The sequence below is a fragment of the Pseudoliparis swirei genome, chromosome 14, assembly GCF_029220125.1.
Source record: "Pseudoliparis swirei isolate HS2019 ecotype Mariana Trench chromosome 14, NWPU_hadal_v1, whole genome shotgun sequence".
In the NCBI taxonomy this organism is placed as follows: domain Eukaryota; kingdom Metazoa; phylum Chordata; class Actinopteri; order Perciformes; family Liparidae; genus Pseudoliparis; species Pseudoliparis swirei.
The window spans coordinates 6,933,807-6,952,153 of NC_079401.1; the positions used below are offsets into that span (position 1 = coordinate 6,933,807).

Here is an 18,347-nt window from a genome sequence, read left to right on the forward strand (position 1 = left end):
AAGATACCTTTTATTCATATATAATGACCTAATGAGTCTCATAAGCTGACGATTCGCAGTGAATAAAACACTCGTGCAGTAGAAGAACCACTTTAATTTAATGAACATACAATGTCTTTGTTCCATAGTTTAAAAATCCAAACTTACAGAAGAACACAACCACACTTTTATCTCGATAATTCCTGAATTCCAAATTATCGGTGACATTATCTACATTACCAGCTGTGGCTAATACAATGAAGGTATATTGTAAATATCGCTGGCACAACTGTGGGCACGTGTTGTAATGAACGTACCTAGAACACATTAAGTTCAATCACACCATGCAACGGAAAGTCTTCCTCACTACTGATGAAGAGCCAGGTCTAAATGAGAGGCTCTCTACTTTCACACTTCATAACAGATGTGCATTCATCTCACAAGCCTAAACAAAGTCCATATATTGATATATTTATATTGTGAGTTATGTGTTAATAAATGAACACATAATTCACAATACACATACATCAATATGCCCATCGGACACCTGCAGGTACACTTCCTCAAGATACTGTGTGTACTTCACATACTTTACAGGCTTTCAGTACTTAGAACCATTTCTAAATACTACAGCAAGGGTTTTATTTATGTATGTTAAGCAACAACAACAAAATACTCATGAAAACAAATAATTTCCAGCATGTTTATCTTGCTGCTGGTGGCGGTGATGAAGCGGCTGTGCTCATGGGAAATGAAATTTATAGATATATAAATATTTCAGTATTTTGCACATTGCACCTATTCTTATTATTCTTATTGTTTATTTTGACCATTATTGTGTTGAGCCGGCGTCAGACGTGGTTGGGCTGATATACTCGGATGTTATTATTGCTTCATTAGAAATAGGACCTCTATGAACAAATAAACAACGGCCATATCTCAGCCCGACCGCCCGCCCGCCTCTCAGCTGCTCAGCAGGACGATGATGTAGATGAGCAGCAGGCAGATGAGGATGAGGGTGAAGTTGATGAAGAGCTCCTGCAGGTTCTTCTTGGCCTGCGGGTTCACCTCGATCATGGACGCCCGGCGGATGGCCGACTTGGTCATGTGCTGGACGCGCTCCATGGCGACGCCGGACCGGACAGGTGTTGATGGGCTGGGTCGAGAGAGGAGGGGCTGCTGGGCCTGTGTTGGGCCGGGTGGCTCGAGGTCAGGTGTCTAGAGGCAGCCCGGCCTGACACGGTTCAGTCCTGCAGTGACGCCACACACACGGAGGCCTTCTTCTCTGGTCTTCTCCCTGCTGCTGGACAAACAGAAAAGTAAGAAAAAAGGTGAAAGACATACATCCCTGTTTGCGCCTCCCTATATATGAAGCCCCCGACTGGGTGGTGTGTGCTGATTGAACTCTTCTGTGACCTTTTCTGTATCGCAGCACACGGTGTGTGAAGATAAGGGAGCAGCTCCGAGGTCTTGAGTCGGACTCAAAGAGATTTTAAAACCCTCTAAAATCCACAATGAGGTTAAAGTATTAAAGAGTTATTTGCTGACTAAGTTGTTCGGCTAAAGATCCTGGCCATGCCACTGAGTCTGGGTGTCTCTAACTGGACCTCAAAGTTACTTCAGTTATGAATAAAAGTCAAAAAGGCAACGCGAGCATGAAAACACTCCTCGTGTCTGTCATCAGAGGTGTGGCCTTTCCTGAGATCAAGGTCACCGCGACAAGGTGACCCGTCGAGTGTTGGGCTATTTTTTACGAGATTATAATTCCTGCCGGCTTTGTTTCGTTGCAATACAGAAGCGGAGAACGACGTGCGGCCTGCTTTGGATTCCTGGAGCTTTGAAATATATATATATATATATATACTCTGTGTGCGGAGGTCGGAAACAAAGTGGCCGTTTTGGATTCATGTATTCTTTCCCTGTACCATTAAACGCACTCGCATGCTTGTTTACGTGGCTGCAGTGTTGGACCGGTCCCAGATGACAGGAATACTTTGAGCCAATCGGTGGCTTCTTCACAGACAAATCAACACTTCTATTTTTATCTTTTCACTTTAGTTTCTTCCACCTGTAATCTGCTTCCGAGTCACTGCTTATCACTTGACATGTTAGCACCTTCACACACACACACACACACACACTGTCGGCTTTGCCTCCGCTTCAGTGACCTGCATTCAGAGGCTTTAGTCTAGTTTTAATTTAACGTATGAAGCTGGATGGACTAAAGTAACAACAGGTGAAACATTCAGGGTCCAGGTGGAAGAATAAAACAAGCTTTGGCAAACTGTAATAAATAAGTAAAGCTTCACGAAAGAAGGCCACCAATCCCTGTTTTCTCTTGTCAAATTAATTCTGCTAAGTAAATTCAAATCGTTCTTGTAAGCGCTCAAATATCCAAATATCAAAAAGCAACCGAAGACACTGACGTAAAAGATGGTCTATTCAATATTTTACGATGAAATTACTTCATGTAAAATGAAAGATGTCACTTCTTGTTGCCACCGCCTTGTGGCCATTAGAGGAACTTCAGCTTTGGTGGCTTAACAGTCGCCAACCTCCCAGTAACAGCAGCTCATACTGGACCTGGACCAGTAATCCCTGAATCAGTCAACACGTCGGGTCATGAGTGGAGCTTTCGTTTGTCCTGCCAGCTCTTTGACCTTTGACACGTCGACCTTGGATTGGGAACGGTCTCGTGTGTGTGGGCCTCTGCAGACTGACATCGTGTGAGTGACTGGTGCTCCACGTTATCCTCTTGTCTTGAATATGAGTGCCGACTGTCACTCTTTTTTTCCAGCGAGAAGATGGGCTGTCGCTCTTTATCGCGCAAGTAATCCTCGTTTCCACAAAAGGAAATAGACCCAGGCTTTCCTCTGCAGCTCCACAATCTAATAATAATGGTGATTTTCTTTTTTGGTCACTTATACCAATTCCTCGAAATCAACACATTTCTGTTGACAAAATAGCGGCAGTATATATATATATATAGATAGATATTGCAACTTGTGGCACAGCATCTGAGAAAAATGATCAAGGAGTAAAAAGTAGGTTAGACAGATGCATGCTCACCATGAAGTGAGGCACGCTCACCCGTCTGCTAATAAATCAAATGTCTTTAGGTTTAATAATAACAATAATAATCTGTCCGCTTGGTTATTGATTTGTATTGAACTTACTGGGCAACACCAGCCGCTTGCTTTATTTTGGTTTCCTTTGCTTTAAAAAAACAAAAACGTTTAATTATTTATAACGTGGTCTATTTACTTTCAAGAGAGGCCACGGTGGAATAGAGGAGAGTGAATTTGTAGCCGTGATGGAAAAGTCCAAACGCATCAAGGTCAACGCACTCAGTTGAGCTCCCACTGAAGCCCGTTTGTCGTTTGATCAATCTTAATGGAGAGCGTTAAGACCCGTGAGCTGTCGTACCAGACCCGATTGATTTTGTGAAGTTAAACCGTGAACTTGATGCTCCTCTGCGCTCTAAAACACTCATGTGCTTTTCATGTACAACATGGAGATGAGTGTTTACCACCCCCTGACCTTCTAGTCACAGCTGTATGTGAACAATTACGTTTTTCATACAGTTTCCCAGTGTATCTTAACGTAATACAGCCGACCACGACCCTCACATAAGATCAATGACGTCTCTCACGTAAACGTGCTCCGAGTGGTCAGGGTCGTTGAATCCACTGGAATAACAACACTTGATGCTTCCTAATGACTCGTCTGGTCCCGATTTAATCCTCATCGTTATTTCCCCTTAAACATCCCGTGCGGTCATCAGTATCTTTCACATCGACTGTTGAGAAATTAGATTTTTTTTTTTTTTTAAAGCAGCTGTTTCTGTAGAGGATGCTGGATCTTACCTCTCGGATGGGAACGGAGCTGGTTGGAGTTTGAGAGAGAAATGTCAGATATGCAGCGCTCTGCAAGGCTGTAAACACAACGAGGGAGAGAGGGAGGGAGGGAGAGAGAGAGAGAGAGAGGCAGGACATCCTAGAAACGATTTTAGGAGAGTGGGGATACCATGTCTAGTGAGTTATACGTGCTGCACCACTGTTCACTTTTGTTCAAGAATTCCCATTTAATATCCTAAAATCTAAAAGTAAAAAAAACAAGGATCCATAAAATGTCTGAATGCATTTTAAATAATGTCAAATAATCACAACACTTTGAATCTGTTCACATTTCATTCACACATTATTGTCTGTATTAAACAGATTGTTTGGGGCATTATAATGGAGCTCGTAGGATTAGAGCCGAGCTTTGCAGAAACTACTTCACTCCAGATTCAGCGTTCCTCAATTTAAAAAAAAAAGTTTCATGTTGTTGTTTCTTTAAAATGTCGACATCATTTACCAAAAAGCCCAGGACCTTTGCATGGAGGCATATTTCATCAGCATAGATGCCACTGGACACGTTGGCATGATAAATAGAGCAACCTACAGTCATCACGACATATTCAAATATGAAAACTATATTACTGTTTTTTTATTTTTTTACAAATTAATGCTATCTATAACATATTCTAATACAAACTGTCAGATGGAAATGTAGACAATAGTGCTGATGCATCGTGACCAACTAGAAAGAACAAATAAATAAATGTCCTCGTGCCCTCTCCACCTCCTGTTGCTGAGCATCGTGACGGAGGATTCGTCACGTTGGGATTCCAGCTTCATTCTCCTGATAGGCAGTTGATACGCTCCCCGAGCAGCTGATGGCGCCTCTAAATATACAGTTTGGCCGTGACCAAAGAGTCTGGGAATTGATACTCCTGGGATCCCGGTATTGTTGAAGCGGCGGTGACAAAATAATTTCCCAAATTAGCCTTGTTTATTAAAATTAAAAAACAAAAACAAATCCATGTTGCAACATCCAGAAATCTTTGGATTTTTGCCGCCGTTGGAGAATAAATAATTAAATAATAGATTCGCCTGCTTGTTTTCCAGAATTCAAGAGCCCAGAAGCTTCTTTTTTTAAGATTTAAGATGAATTCAACCTGCCATCAGTCATATTGGAAGTACGACTTGTGATATAGCGACTAAATATCATTATGAATGTAGGTTAACGCATGATGTTTTGGGTGAAACTGCTCATTCTGGGTGTTTGGACCAAATCAAAAGAGACGAGACCTTTAATTGTATTTTTGTATTTCACAAACAGTTGAAGTGGGATTCAAGGACACAGTTTATGAATTGTTAGCAGGAGAATAAGGAAAATGAAACGCCATGAACATAACGCCAGCTACAGTTGCTCAGGCCTCATCCCTCTGGAGGTGATTACAGTGTTTACAAGTTCTGTATCAGTACCTTGATAAAGTTATTCTACCTTAGCTATTCCCAAATCAAATGGAGCCGGTGGTTATGTTTGTTTACATTATTTTGGAGGGAAAGCATCTTAACGTGCGTTTAAAGTCTCGACGTTGGTGCTTTCCACGACTTTGTTTTGGTCCACAGACCCCAAAATTTGATTACAAAGGAAATATGTATCGTCCCAGATGAATCAACTTGAATGTAATGACATGTCGTATGGAGAACTGCTCTGCTTGAACAAAACGACTATTTGAAAGGTCATCTGTAAGGTCAGATTTTGGCCTTCTGTGTATGCCTATTAGCCCCGCTAGAGGCCTCTCTCTGGGGACGATAAAGCGTGGAACAATGTGCGATCTTCCGACACATTGTTGTTACTATCGCTCCGCTGCGTGACATCTATCTGGCGGACTGTGACAATCTCGATGAGACATTTCTATCTGCACAAACAAACAGCGTTTTTTGGTTCCAGACACATTTTTGCCACAATGTTTTCTTTCTTTTTTCCCCCAACCCCCCCCCAGGAGCAGTTGAGCTCTGCAGCCTTACATGGAGAGACCCCAGAGAGAGAGGTCCTCTTGAAACTTGTGATCCACAGACAAAAGCTGTGTGAATATGACGCTGCATCGACACGACGTGGAAACTAAACAACTCACCGGGAGCGTTTGGTAAACACAGCGGGAGCGTCTGAGGTGCGGGCGGAGGGACGCGTTGAGGATGTGTTCACTGACGGAGGCCTCTGTCCAAATCCGCCCTCCTCTCCTTTCATCCTCCCACTGAAACTGAGCATGAAGGCCGATAACGCCGGCACTCATCGTGCTTTTAAAATACCTCTTTGTCGTTTTGTTGATGTAATTGTCGGATATTACAAAAGAGATAGACAATGAGAGAGAGGAGAGAGAGAGAGAAAGGGCACTTTAGGGGTGAGGAGGGGTGGATGGCGGGTTTACCCCATCAGCTGTGTTTACTCTGGAGGACTTACTGGTGTTGTTGGCAGCTTCACACACATTCTCTCCTTCCCTTTCTCTCTCTCTCTCCTTCCCTTTCTCTCTCTCCCCCCCCTCTGTTCTCCAGATATAGCCAGCTATGTGGAGGAGCCCTCAACTAGCTTTTCCCCCATGAGGCCTCCGTCTGAAAGCAGGGTTCATCTGATATGGGCTTTTGAAACATTTCTCCTCTGAAACTCCCTTTAATGACATTAGAGTGTTTACGAATTGGATTTCGCAAAGATTCAATTTGGAGAAATCTAATTCGGAGACTCGGGTTCCTGAAGGAGGCGGAGGGCCGGTGTTATTAAACATTACAGACGGTTTAGAGCCTCTCCCGTCCCAGGGGATAAATATGAGGAAGAAACAACTGCAGTTTATACCTTTTTAAATCTCGGAATGACACACGGAGCTCCGGTTTTAGCTTCATAATTTATAATTAGGTCACAGATTATAAATCAGACTCTCAGGCTTCTGTGTGTGGAGGAAATCTAATATTTCTCTTTTTTTTGAAGACTCTCGACATCTGGTCGATTATTTTTCAGCTTGATGGGGTTGGCCTTACATGTGGGTCCTCATAGTGACTTTAAAACCAGTTTTTCAGCCAAAAGTATTGATCTGAAATTGGCTTCATATTCTACGAGTTCTGGAAAATTTGAGACGTGATTTTTCATCCACTCTCATTTCCCCGTTATACCCAGGAAGCGAGGAAGAGCTTCCTCCTCGGGGATCAAAAGAAACCAAAGGAAGTCTCCCCAGATATAAAACAACACCTAAATAAACACTTTTCTTTTAAATACAGAGCCATTCTGATCTAATATCAATAAAATGCTGCACACCCTGAGGCATCCACCTTTAACATCTCCTGAAATTTACCCCAAAGCCAGCACGCATCGCCTGTCCCACTAACATAAATCAAACGCACCCATCCCACCCATTATGAATCCCCACAAATCCACAACCGTTTGCCTCCTCGTGTCATTTTAAGTCCAACACACCTGATGCTGAATCTCAAATGACTGCCAACCCGTCCCACTTATGTACCACAATATCTGCACGTATAAGCACAGCAGGCTCCTTTTGTTACTCTAATCCAGGCATGTGTGTTCATAACTTCTTCAATAAAGCCCCAAAAAACAAAACGCAGCCCGGGGGCGTCTCGAAATAAAAACCTCCCAAATCCGCAGCACATGATCGGCGTAGAGTCGACGATCCCCCGAGACAATCACTCAAACACAGACCCTCTGGACACTCTAAAAATAACATAAATCCAGTGCACTATGGGATCTTTGGACACACTTGTCATTCCTCTGGAAATAGAAATCTACTGGCGCCAGGGATGGATTAACGAACGGGCGTGACGTCGCTGTTATTAACATTGTATTGATATGAATATGATGATATGACACGATGCGCCGTAGCCGGTATATGCTAGGCTTAAGTCATTCATGTCAGTAACAGGGCCCCAAAAGTCCTACTGAAAAACTAAAGAATAGCCTAAACATTCACTTTGAAGATGCCACAAGAAAGAAACCATCATGATACCTTTCAAGTGAGTGTTTATCCCCTCAGTTTATCTATAGGACTTTAGAGGGGCTGAGTACTCCATGCAATATGGGCCCTTCAACTCTGTAGGGAGAAATCCAAAAAGCAAGTGCAAAACAATAGCATTAGAGCTCTGTCTAAGCACCCCCACCCCCAACACACACACACTTTTTTATTTTTTTTGGGGGGGGGGCCCTTGACACGTCCAGGCCCAGGGGCCCGTGGTTTCTTAATCCGTCCATGACTGGCGCCTATCAGAGAGCGACGACGCATCAATGTTTGGTTTAGTAGAGATCGGCTCTGATGCGTCAGGATACTGTGTGACGGGCCTGTTTATGAACACTCCTAATATTAGCTCTCCGTCAGCCATACTGTCTCCTCGCGTCCTCTAGAGTCACAGATGAAAGACAAGAGTCACATTGGCGTGAGTGACTTGGAACAAACAAACCAGCAATAATCTATAAGGTATGGACGAAATGTCCTGCTGTGTCGCTCAGAGAGGCTGACAGGAGGTACGTGGTAGACGCCGGCGACTGAACGCATCACTAAATGTTCTTTTCGCCGGGCCTCATTAGCGCACAGTCTGCATTCTTTCCGTGGTGTCATCAATATTGTGTCATCGCATGGAGGCTTTAAAAGATTCACGGAGGAGGGAACCGGCTGTGGGGAACTGGGTTCTGTTGGGAGTCCTGGAGAAAAGCTTTCAGTGTAATTAGGATGCAGCCGCATGGAGGTCAACAACAGCTACTGAGGTCTTATGTAATTCACTGACACGGAGATGGTTTTTTTTGCATGGGGACTGACCCAGCACATTTAAGAAAGTGTGTTTGGTATAATTTGGTGGCTTTGACTCTGCCTTTTGATTTAAGAAAAAGGAAAGTTGTAGACAGACAGCGAATACTATCGCGATGTGTTCCCTCTAATCGTGTAATTATTTATTGTGAGACGTTGGGCTCCCACTGGTGCAACAGAGAGAAACACTGCTGCTCAGCCTCGTTCTGGCTGCAGGAGGCTTGTTACGTGTCTTCTTCACGTCTCTCAAAATAATCCTCTTCTTTCTGAAATGAAAATCAATATATTATATTTGAAGTTACCCCTCTGCTCATCGCGACACTTTGTTTGGACGCAGGCTAAATTAAATACATGCAATCGGCCCCAGTTATTGAGTGTGATGCGATGATGATGTGATGATGAAAAAGAAGAAGAAGAGCAGTGATTGGTTGTCGAGGCTACGATTGGATGCCGCGGTATCTTTGATGCATGTTGGATGAGAGCAGTGGAAACATAGCGGCTCTATTTATAAAGACCCATTTAACAGAAGAGGGTCATCGGAGTCCCTCACAGGGACTCCAGCAGTCCGCATGTCCCCGCTTCCAGCATCAGATCTGGACTCAGGTCTACCTGCGCCGCCCTTTTAATATCTGTTCATAGGAAGCGCAGATGTCAGGAATAACAATGAAAAAGTTGCACAGCCCAGTCTGCCGAGCTCATAGAAGCAGTTTTGTAATAATAATGAGTAAATATGTTGTCGAATAAAGCAGATTTTTAAGAAGTAGAGTTTGCAAAAAATAGAACCGTGATGATATTTCTATAATATGGGAAATAACAGGAATATGTCTTGATCTCTTAACTTTATTGGAATGAGGTGAAGTCATGTTCCTGTATTGGTTCCACATGTGTGGATGCAGAGGAGTGTGAAGACAGTGTTCAGGGTATCTGGAGTATTTTGGTCACTTCTTGGACCTTTTTGAATATTTAATGTTTTAATATACGCGAGAAATATAAACAAAAGAAATCCCACGTGGTGCCAACGACAGGACTGGAAATCCCACAATCCATTGTGGTTAACGGGTATTGTAAATACACACATGCAGTGAGAAACAGATCCACCTTCGTCATTGATTTATGATTGCTATTAAAGGTCTGTTTCCATCTGTAATGTCGAAACTATAACATAGCAACAATAGTTGTGTCCAAATATGTCATTATATAATACTAAATAATACAAAAACTCATTAACATAATTGTACTTTAGTTCATGCAGCTGTTACATGTTTGCATTTGGACATTTTAACTGATATTTCATGCAACAGTACATATCCTGGTGTCTGTTGCGTCATCAAGAGCTGCACGCTGTAGTGTGATGGCGCCACCCTGTGGACAAGTTAAGGAGTGAGGCTGTTGTGTGGGTGTCGGGTTGCTCTGCTGAATGCACGTCACGTGAATAGAGTCAAAGGTCAAAGGGTTGTAATCCGGTTCAATGTGCATATCTTGAATCGCACAAAACCGTGATGACATTTTTAATAACCGGGGTCGACGATTTTTTTGACTTTCTGCCTCCTCGACCTCCGACCTCCAGGCCTAGCCCAGCCTGTGGGAGATATGAGCGGAGGAGGCGAGGCGGAGACACTTTAAATTGGGATTTCCTTCAGGGTGGAGTGCTGAGATGGATTAACAAGACATATTTAATAGCTGTAATTGTAACAAAACCAAAAAATGAGAGCCACAAATCGTACCAGACATGTGACGGATTTGAAAAGATTCAAGATTAAAATCCACCGCGTGTTGCAGAATAAAAGAAGGGAATTCATTGGTAAAACCACAGATTTCTGTGCAGAGAGACGAGCTCATAAACACAGATAAACACACACACACACACACACACACACACAGGTCGAGACGGAACAAGCTCAAGGTCGGAATTGAAAATCAAAAGAAGAATTAAGCTGCAGGAGGATGTGAAACATTATAAATTACATTTACTGATTCACATTATAGCCTCTGTGACTTCTTTGTCCTGCGTGTGTGAGCCAGACCGAAGAGGAGTTCACAGTTTATTGTCTTTTATTTCTCAAGTCCGTCTTTGTGCACTCAGATATACCTTTAATATTACAGATTGATTAGCGCTCTGTCTTTAGTTGTGTTGTTAATGAAGGAATTTATCAGAGAAGTTTTAATCCTTAATTCTGAAGGACTAAATACTTTTTTTCTAAAGCTTTTCAGAAACAACAAGAAACGGAAAGACGGGAAATGGTGAGAAAACCAAATGCAGCCTCTTTACAATGTTTACGACACAAGAGGAAGTGGTTTCCAACGGATGCCAATGTACACGCTGTAGACTCTCAAACACAAGTCACATAAACAAGTCGTGGTTTGTCTATGATGATCTTTAACCATTTTTATATTTATAGTTACTGAAGCAGTAAAGCCCTTTGAATATGAAATTATCTTTGCTCTCTTTCGTCTTAGACAATGAAAGTAGATCGGGCCAATTGGATCACTTCCTTTAGAAACCATAAACACACACACACACACACACATATAAAGGTAGCTGCTCTGACGGGAAGTCGCCTTGATAATGAAAAGCGGCTCTTGGTCTTTCTGTTGTGTGTGATGAGAACGAGGATGAGGATGAGGATGAAGATGGCTCCTGTCTCCACCATCTCTCTGCTCCTGCTCTGCTGCTCCGCCGTCTCCTCCGCAGGTACGGCGACATATTGATCCTTCAGCCGGGGAGATTGTGAAGATTTTAAGGATTTTCAATCAGATCTTCTTTAGTATCGGAGTCCAAACCCACTTCCTGTCACTGTTCTGACTCTTAACATTTATTTTCAGACGATTTTTTAAAACAAAAGTAGTTTTTTAAATTTTAATCACGTTCAAATATTTTACTTCTATGTTGAATTAGGGTGTTTAGCATGTTTTTATTCCTGGCTGTTTAGTTCATACAAATCTAACAAAAATAACAAACATTTACACTTATTTCAGACATTTACATTTATTAAAATTACTTTAATATTTCCTCAAAGCTATTGTAATATAAACACCAACAATTACTTATCATTGCATTTGAATAAAATGCATTTACTATATGCTCAACTAAACACATTATAACAGCTCAAAAGTAAAATACATATAAAGAAACTGTGATGACCATTAATGCAAAATACACAATACACAAAACATAAATGCAGGAACACTGGACCAATCCTCTAAATTGTATTATCGTCATGTCATTTATGTTTTTGTCATTGCATGTGAATGGAAACACATTTGGTCAATGTTCAACTCGACACATGATTAATGCTGATGGTTAAAAAGCAGGTGTAGGTGTTGGAGACAAACAGATTTGACCGCCTCTCGTTTCTTAAATGTCACCGTTGATGTTTGGTTGTTTCGTGGTTGCGTCAAATCAAACCTGCTGCACGTATTCCTCTGTCGCTTCCTGCAAGTGTTCCTCGGTTATGAAACAGATTCGTTGAGTCATCGAGTATTATCTGAGCTCATTATCCGGGGATCGTTTGTGTTATCTTGATCATCCTCTCCACCTCCTGATGATAAACACTGACCCTGGTGGTCCCATTCTCCCAAGATAATAAGACATTACAGACTTTTAAACTGTGTGTGATATCTTGAAATTAATCGGTGAAGATGATCAGTCAGTTATCTCGAAGAAGGAGAAGAGGAATGTCTCTGGGTGGATTTCGCACTTGCTTATGAATTGCATCATTGAACTTCTCTGAGTTTCGATGGAAAGGAATAGGAGTGAAATGACTCATCATATGATGAGGGAAGCCTGCATAAAGGCCTTCATTTGGTCTCATTTATATATCTGACATATGTGTGTGTGCAACAGCACACGCATGACATGAAGTTGTGATGTGTCAAACGTCCACGTCTCTCCTTTAAAATGGCTTGCTGGTCCGTTCGAGAGAATTCATGGTGATACAAATGGTTAAAATGTCAATTCACGCACACATGCTCTACTTATGAAGCCTGTTGTGAACTAGGTCACCAGTGTTGTTTCTGAAATGTGTGAGAACAGTTTTAATTGGCACTGGAATGGAAACCTTAACCCTTTCTCGACTAGCGACTCAAACGTGTGCTCCAAAGAAACTCTTTTTTTTATTTTATAACGGGGAACTATTGTCACGCTTGCTCGTCACATGGGGACTCAGATAACCAGTAGTTTGCTTTAGGATAACCTCCACCGAAGGTATCCAGAACGTCATCTTTAACACATAAGGGATGACGTTTGGATGCTAAAACGACACACACACACACACACAAGCCAGAGAGGCAGGAGGTGGCGGGCTGTATGGTTGCCAGTGGCATCACATACATACCCATGGATGTGGGTCCACATCTCAAAGGTCCTGACTCTGCCGTCTGACTCTCTCTCTCTCAAAAGGTTCCAAGGAAGCATGCAACTTGTACGCCGCGACCGGCGCCAACTTCACGGTGCCGCTGGTCGCCGCGCTGGACCAGCAGGACACCCTGAAATGGAGGCACAACGGCACGTCCATCTTGTATTGGAAAAAGCAGTCCTTTGTGATAGGGAGAAAGGAGAGCCTTTCTGAAAATGGATCCCTGAAGCTGACCGGCGTGCAGCAGGGCAACGCGGGGAGTTACATCCCCGAAGTGCATGATGTGATTGGAAACAGGAAAGGGACTTTTGAACTCATGCAATTATGTGTAATGGGTAGGTCATTCGTGAATATTAGTTCTTATTATTGTTGTCTTGCGAGACATCAGGTCCTCGGTTTAACTCACTGCATCTGTTGTCATGGAAACGACAACGTGTGTTTCTCCTCCACTCAGACGGAGCCCCGAGGCCCTCTGTGAACATTACATGCAACGCTCCCTCGGCGGTCACGTTCACCTGCCATGTTCAACCGGAGGTGAGAACTCAAGTTCAACGTGTTTTATTGAGAAAGGAGGTGGAGTCTCGTCCAACACGATTCCCTGAACCTTGTGAACATCCAGATGCTGAGTTATTATCATGAAACGCAAAGTCAGCTAATTTCAATTGTTGAAATTGTTGATTCCGATCCACTTATTGATGACCCGTGTACCCCTGCAGGCCAAGGATCTCCGGTTTGCGTGGTTTCAGAACAACCAGGTGCTGGAAAAGGAGAAAGGTCAGACTCTGATGAAATCAGTGGATCTCGTGAAAGCGGATCCCATCAGCTGCAAAGTGTCCAACCTCGCCAGCTCCGTGACCAGCGCGCCCGTGACACAGACCTGCATTGTCAACAGTGAGTCTCCAGTGGGACGAGCTCGTCCATCAATGACGACGTAACGTTTCGCTTCTGGAGAAGTTACGTGACGCTTTCAGCCCATTCGTCCGTCGAGCCAAACCAGTGAAATAAAAGCCAGAATCACAACTCATTCAATGTGTTTCTCCTCCTCCTTTTTCCCTCTCTAGAGTTCATGTTCCCAGACGAAATATTCGGAATTAATACCTGGATTTTGGTGGCCGTAAGGGGAGGTACGTCTGCTCTCCTTGAAGCATGGCGGTGGCATCTTTTATCAGACTGTGCATCCTTTTTTCTTCTTCTTTTTAACTGTGTGTCTGTACCTCCAATTCCACTCCTAGAGGCATGGGGAATACACTGAGGCTGTTTCATAACATCTTAAAGGTTCCTCGCAGTAACTTCCGATGATATCTGTCCGCCAGGTGTTGTTCTGGTGCTGATTGTCGTGGTTATTGTTTGCTGCATCTGCACCAAGCGGAGGAAACGCTCGCGACTGAAGGGTGAGGTTTTAATTTACCGTCACTTTGAATAACTCATTCGTATTTGTCGTGATGTGTATTATTTGATATGATGTGTGGATGCAAAAAAAAGATGGAAGAACTTACAGTCGGGTCGTGTGTTTATTTTCCTGCGCCGCAGAAGAGGAGGAGCTTCGTTTGGCGTGGACCAATGACCAGCAGCAGCAGAGTCATCCTAAATATGAACACCCTCATCTTCATCAGCATCCCCAGCAGCAGCCGGCTGGCCACACCGGTCCTCGGCAGCAACGCTCCAGAGAGCACCGCGACCAGCAGCGCCCCAGAGCCCCCGACCACGACAACGCCAACGCTCAGCCCGGCCCCCGAAGACCTGCACAGGTGTGTGTGTGTGTGGGAGGGGGGGGTTCCAGTGCCCTCACCTGAAAGGTCAACGTGGCGTCCGATCTGACGCTCTGCTTCTTCTCTCTTCCCCCCTTTAGGCCCAGGGACCACCCGGTAAGATTGACGAAGAGCAGCCGCCTCCTCTTCCTCAGCCCAGGAAGAACGCTGTCAAGATACAAAGAGTGTGACAGCGAGTGAGTGCTGGAGTTATGAAAGTGTAAATGCACCTGCTTTTCTTATTTTTCTTCATTGGGGGATTTATTTCTTCTTCTTTTATCCTATGTTGATGTTTTAGATGAATTCCTTCGACATGAACAGTTTATTTTAATTGGTTAATAATCTCAAAAGTCAAAGTTGACTATGAATCTTCATCATATTTTTGTTTATTATGACATGATGAGAAGTCTTGTACTGCCTATTTGTATAATATTGTATATCTTTTTTTAAAAAAATGTATTCCACTTTAAGTATTACATTGTCTTTAAATTCCCAAGATATCAAACCACTATCTCACTATTGCAAATACAAAAATTAATTAGCGGTGATAAAATAATACTTTTTGTAGTTTTTTTTACATTCTCCGTGGATTCCCTCTGCTGGGGAAGATCATGAGGTTCCAGAAAGCTCTTAAGATCTGATCAACCCTTTTGTTTATTTCGTAAGCATCTCATCTCACATCAAGGTTGTAGTTTTATTCCTCCATGATTTTATTTCCAGACTGCATAGAAATAATGTATTTTTGTTTTTATTTGTGTGAATAAAAGGGATACTTTATTGCCAACAAGTCACATTTTGTTCACCTGACAAACTATATAATAAATAATCATTAACACTTTATTTAAGGACAGACATTAACCTATGATGAGGTTAATCATAATGTGGATACATGTAATGTATTCATTGGTTTATATGCAGTGAACGTACAAGGAACACAAATATATTATCATATTCATCTTTAGAACAGCAATACCAAAACATTTGCATTATCAAAGTATATTCTTTTAATGTAAAAAAAATAAAATGTAAACTGCAGGCAGAGGAAAAACAATTTAAATTATGATGTAAGCTTTCCAGTAAATTATTAGCGGGGAAGTTAATATTTCACACTGCGTAATCGTCATCTCTGCGGCTTGCTGTTTGTCAGGCTGTGAATGCTCAGAGCAATGCAGGCAGAGGCAGACGCTGTGTGTGTGTGTGTGTGTGTGTGTGTGTGTGTGTGTGTGTGTGTGTGTGTGTGTGTGTGTGTGTGTGTGTGTGTGTGTGTGTGTGTGTTTGTTTGTCCCATATCCTGTGTCTTTTTGCTGAAAGTGTCGTTGTGGTTTTTTGTGTTTTAGCTGTTTGTGCCGAGCTACTGCCGAGTGCAAGATGATTATCTGGTGTTTGTGTGATGTGTGTGTGTGTGTGTGATACCGGAGGGTTTTTTGTACCCACAGCTTTTTTGTGGCAAAAGAAAATTACAATATGTGTCATCAAGGACATGTTTGCAGCTACTGTAAGTGATTGTAACTTTATTTTATTTGTTGAATCCAATCATATTTAATTGCCTGCTTACTTCTTACTCATTGTGCTGCTGCTGCTTTACACCTACACTGTGCTGCTGACTTGTTTTCACACCTTTTCATTCCATTTATTCAACACATCAGCCAAAAGAAAACCCGGCGACAATGTATTCTGAGTTCATACATACAAAGCCCAGAGAATAACATGATCAACCTGTATTGTAATACGTATGCACAATATGTTAGTGAGCTCTATCAGTATCTTATTTTATTCCACTTCTATGTTTTTCTGTGTTGTGCTACTTATTCGCCAAATGTATTTCCTTATTTATGTTTTCATATAATCCTGCAGTAGTTTTAAGATCTTCAGTTCACAGAGTTGATTTGCTTTTTTATAAGAACATTATTTTTATAATCCCACTCTTTATTGGTTGCCTTTACCACAGCTGGCAGATCTATTTACAATTAGAATTATAATAAATGATACTGTCCATGTGAGTAAACTTTAGAAACATCAACCATAACCATAACATGCATGCCAAGGATGCAAAAGAAAACCACATTTTCTGATTTTTAATTTAAGTTTTAAGTATGCACTTCCTCGTTGTGTCCAGTAGGCGGTGCTGTAGCTTCATGTACTCGAGTCCAAGCAGGGATCTGTTGTCTCAGTCCGATCAAGCGCGTCAGCTTTCATGCAGTGCATCTATATGTATGGCTTTTTATATCTTCAGTTAGATATTATATGTTCCTTTACAAGTTATAACAATCCTCCAATCCCCAAACCTCCATTAAAAACTTAAGGGGTATCCAAAAACACGTGTCCAAGAAGATCATCCTCAAACCTTTAAATATTGAATTAATATGTTCTGAATGTATACAAAGATGTCAGCCAGATATATACAAAAACATATGATATAGACCTATTTCTTAAATCTGAACCGCCAATGTTATTTATTTGTGGCCGCCAGATGGCGGTATAGGTTCGTGTTTTTTCCAATAGGACATTTTGATAGCGTTTAAAGTGTTTTATCCAACTTTGTCATAGTCCACACGTCCTTGACACCTAAGTAAATCCGTTTGCATTAAAGATTTATTTGGTCCAGACTCCAGTGTAAGATTTTCAAAGTCTTTCTGTATTTTTGTTGTTGCATAAATGAGATGTTTTTCTTAATCTTTAATTTTGTGACAAATCAGCAAATAAAAAATATATGTTCATGAGAATGTTAATTTTTTAATTTTTTTAAAGGCATTTAAATGCAGAAAACTTTGCAGAATGGCCAACTCTCATCCAACTTCTAAAATGTTCAGTTTTAAATAAAGTGAGGAGAAAAAATCTGTCCGATTGAACTCTAAAATAACTTTCACCCAAACCTCAAATCCACGTTATTATATTTATGTGAAGATTTAATTAAAGTCTGTGTGGATTAAATTAATGTTGAATTCATTTTTCAGACTACTGCTACAGTTCAGATTGTACACTTGATTGTACAAAGAGGTTTCGGTCTAATGCGTCATATTTCATGTGTCGGCCGGTTTGAAATTAACGTCTGTCAGTCCATTAAAACCAGATCCGGTGCCAAGAATCTCCAACCAGGTTAATGACTGATAGGAGGGCTGTAAGATAACACTGTGTGTGTGTGTGTGTGTGTGAATGAGTGAGTGTGTGTATGTGTCAGTTTGAACAGATGTGTGAGGAACAGACCCCAGTGTTGAGACCACATGCACTTGAATCCTACTCACTCACACGCCTTTTAAAAATAGGACAGTCGAATGTATCACAGCAGATGCCCCCATGAAGAGTTAACCTTTGACCTCTGGCTGTGTGGTGCACGGCCTTGCACGGTGGCTCGGTGCCCCCACCGCCCCGCTGGACCGGATGTGTCAACCTTGTCGAAGACCCAGCCTGCAGGAGTAATGTCAAATGTGGATTGTTGAAGTACGGTTACCACAAATAGATCAATAAGCAAGATGAGTGGATTTGAAGTCTATTAAAGGAGGAATCCATCACAACACTGACGTGTAATAAAGACGAATATCTGCACCATAAACCCTGAGACGGATTGATATGGGAATCTCTCTCTCTCCACCTGGGACCTCCCCGCTCCTCCTCCAGCCCGACACCTAACTT

The 18,347-nt window shown here is 42.1% G+C and overlaps 2 protein-coding genes across 9 annotated transcripts; one reads left to right on the top strand and one right to left on the bottom strand.

The window, feature by feature from the left end:
* Positions 1 to 76: 76 nt before the first annotated feature.
* Positions 77 to 18,328, bottom strand: pln (phospholamban). 7 transcript variants are annotated; one of them, XR_008833589.1, is made up of 4 exons: positions 14,759 to 14,911; positions 14,466 to 14,553; positions 3,846 to 3,913; positions 1,120 to 1,279 (listed from the first exon to the last, which is right to left on the bottom strand). XR_008833589.1 is itself a non-coding variant. In XM_056430793.1 (2 exons), the coding sequence occupies exon 2, from the start codon at positions 1,102 to 1,104 to the stop codon at positions 943 to 945; it is 162 nt and encodes a 53-aa protein (XP_056286768.1). In that variant the 5' UTR covers positions 1,105 to 1,279; positions 3,846 to 3,913; the 3' UTR covers positions 77 to 942. The 7 variants fall into 7 exon arrangements, 1 of the variants encoding a protein (XP_056286768.1); XR_008833593.1 differs by lacking the exons at positions 1,120 to 1,279; positions 3,846 to 3,913 and adding exons at positions 11,248 to 11,325; positions 17,960 to 18,328 and having other exon boundaries at positions 14,759 to 14,885; XR_008833592.1 differs by lacking the exons at positions 1,120 to 1,279; positions 3,846 to 3,913 and adding exons at positions 14,108 to 14,197; positions 17,960 to 18,328 and having other exon boundaries at positions 14,759 to 14,885.
* On the top strand, positions 10,839 to 15,187 carry LOC130204233 (T-cell surface antigen CD2-like). 2 transcript variants are annotated; one of them, XM_056430791.1, is made up of 9 exons: positions 10,839 to 10,855; positions 11,221 to 11,306; positions 13,014 to 13,304; positions 13,424 to 13,503; positions 13,686 to 13,860; positions 14,031 to 14,093; positions 14,283 to 14,360; positions 14,500 to 14,717; positions 14,819 to 15,187. In XM_056430791.1, the coding sequence occupies exons 2-9, from the start codon at positions 11,228 to 11,230 to the stop codon at positions 14,906 to 14,908; spliced, it is 1,074 nt and encodes a 357-aa protein (XP_056286766.1). In that variant the 5' UTR covers positions 10,839 to 10,855; positions 11,221 to 11,227; the 3' UTR covers positions 14,909 to 15,187. The 2 variants fall into 2 exon arrangements, with proteins under 2 accessions (XP_056286766.1, XP_056286765.1); XM_056430790.1 differs by lacking the exon at positions 10,839 to 10,855 and having other exon boundaries at positions 11,075 to 11,306.
* Positions 18,329 to 18,347: the final 19 nt, after the last annotated feature.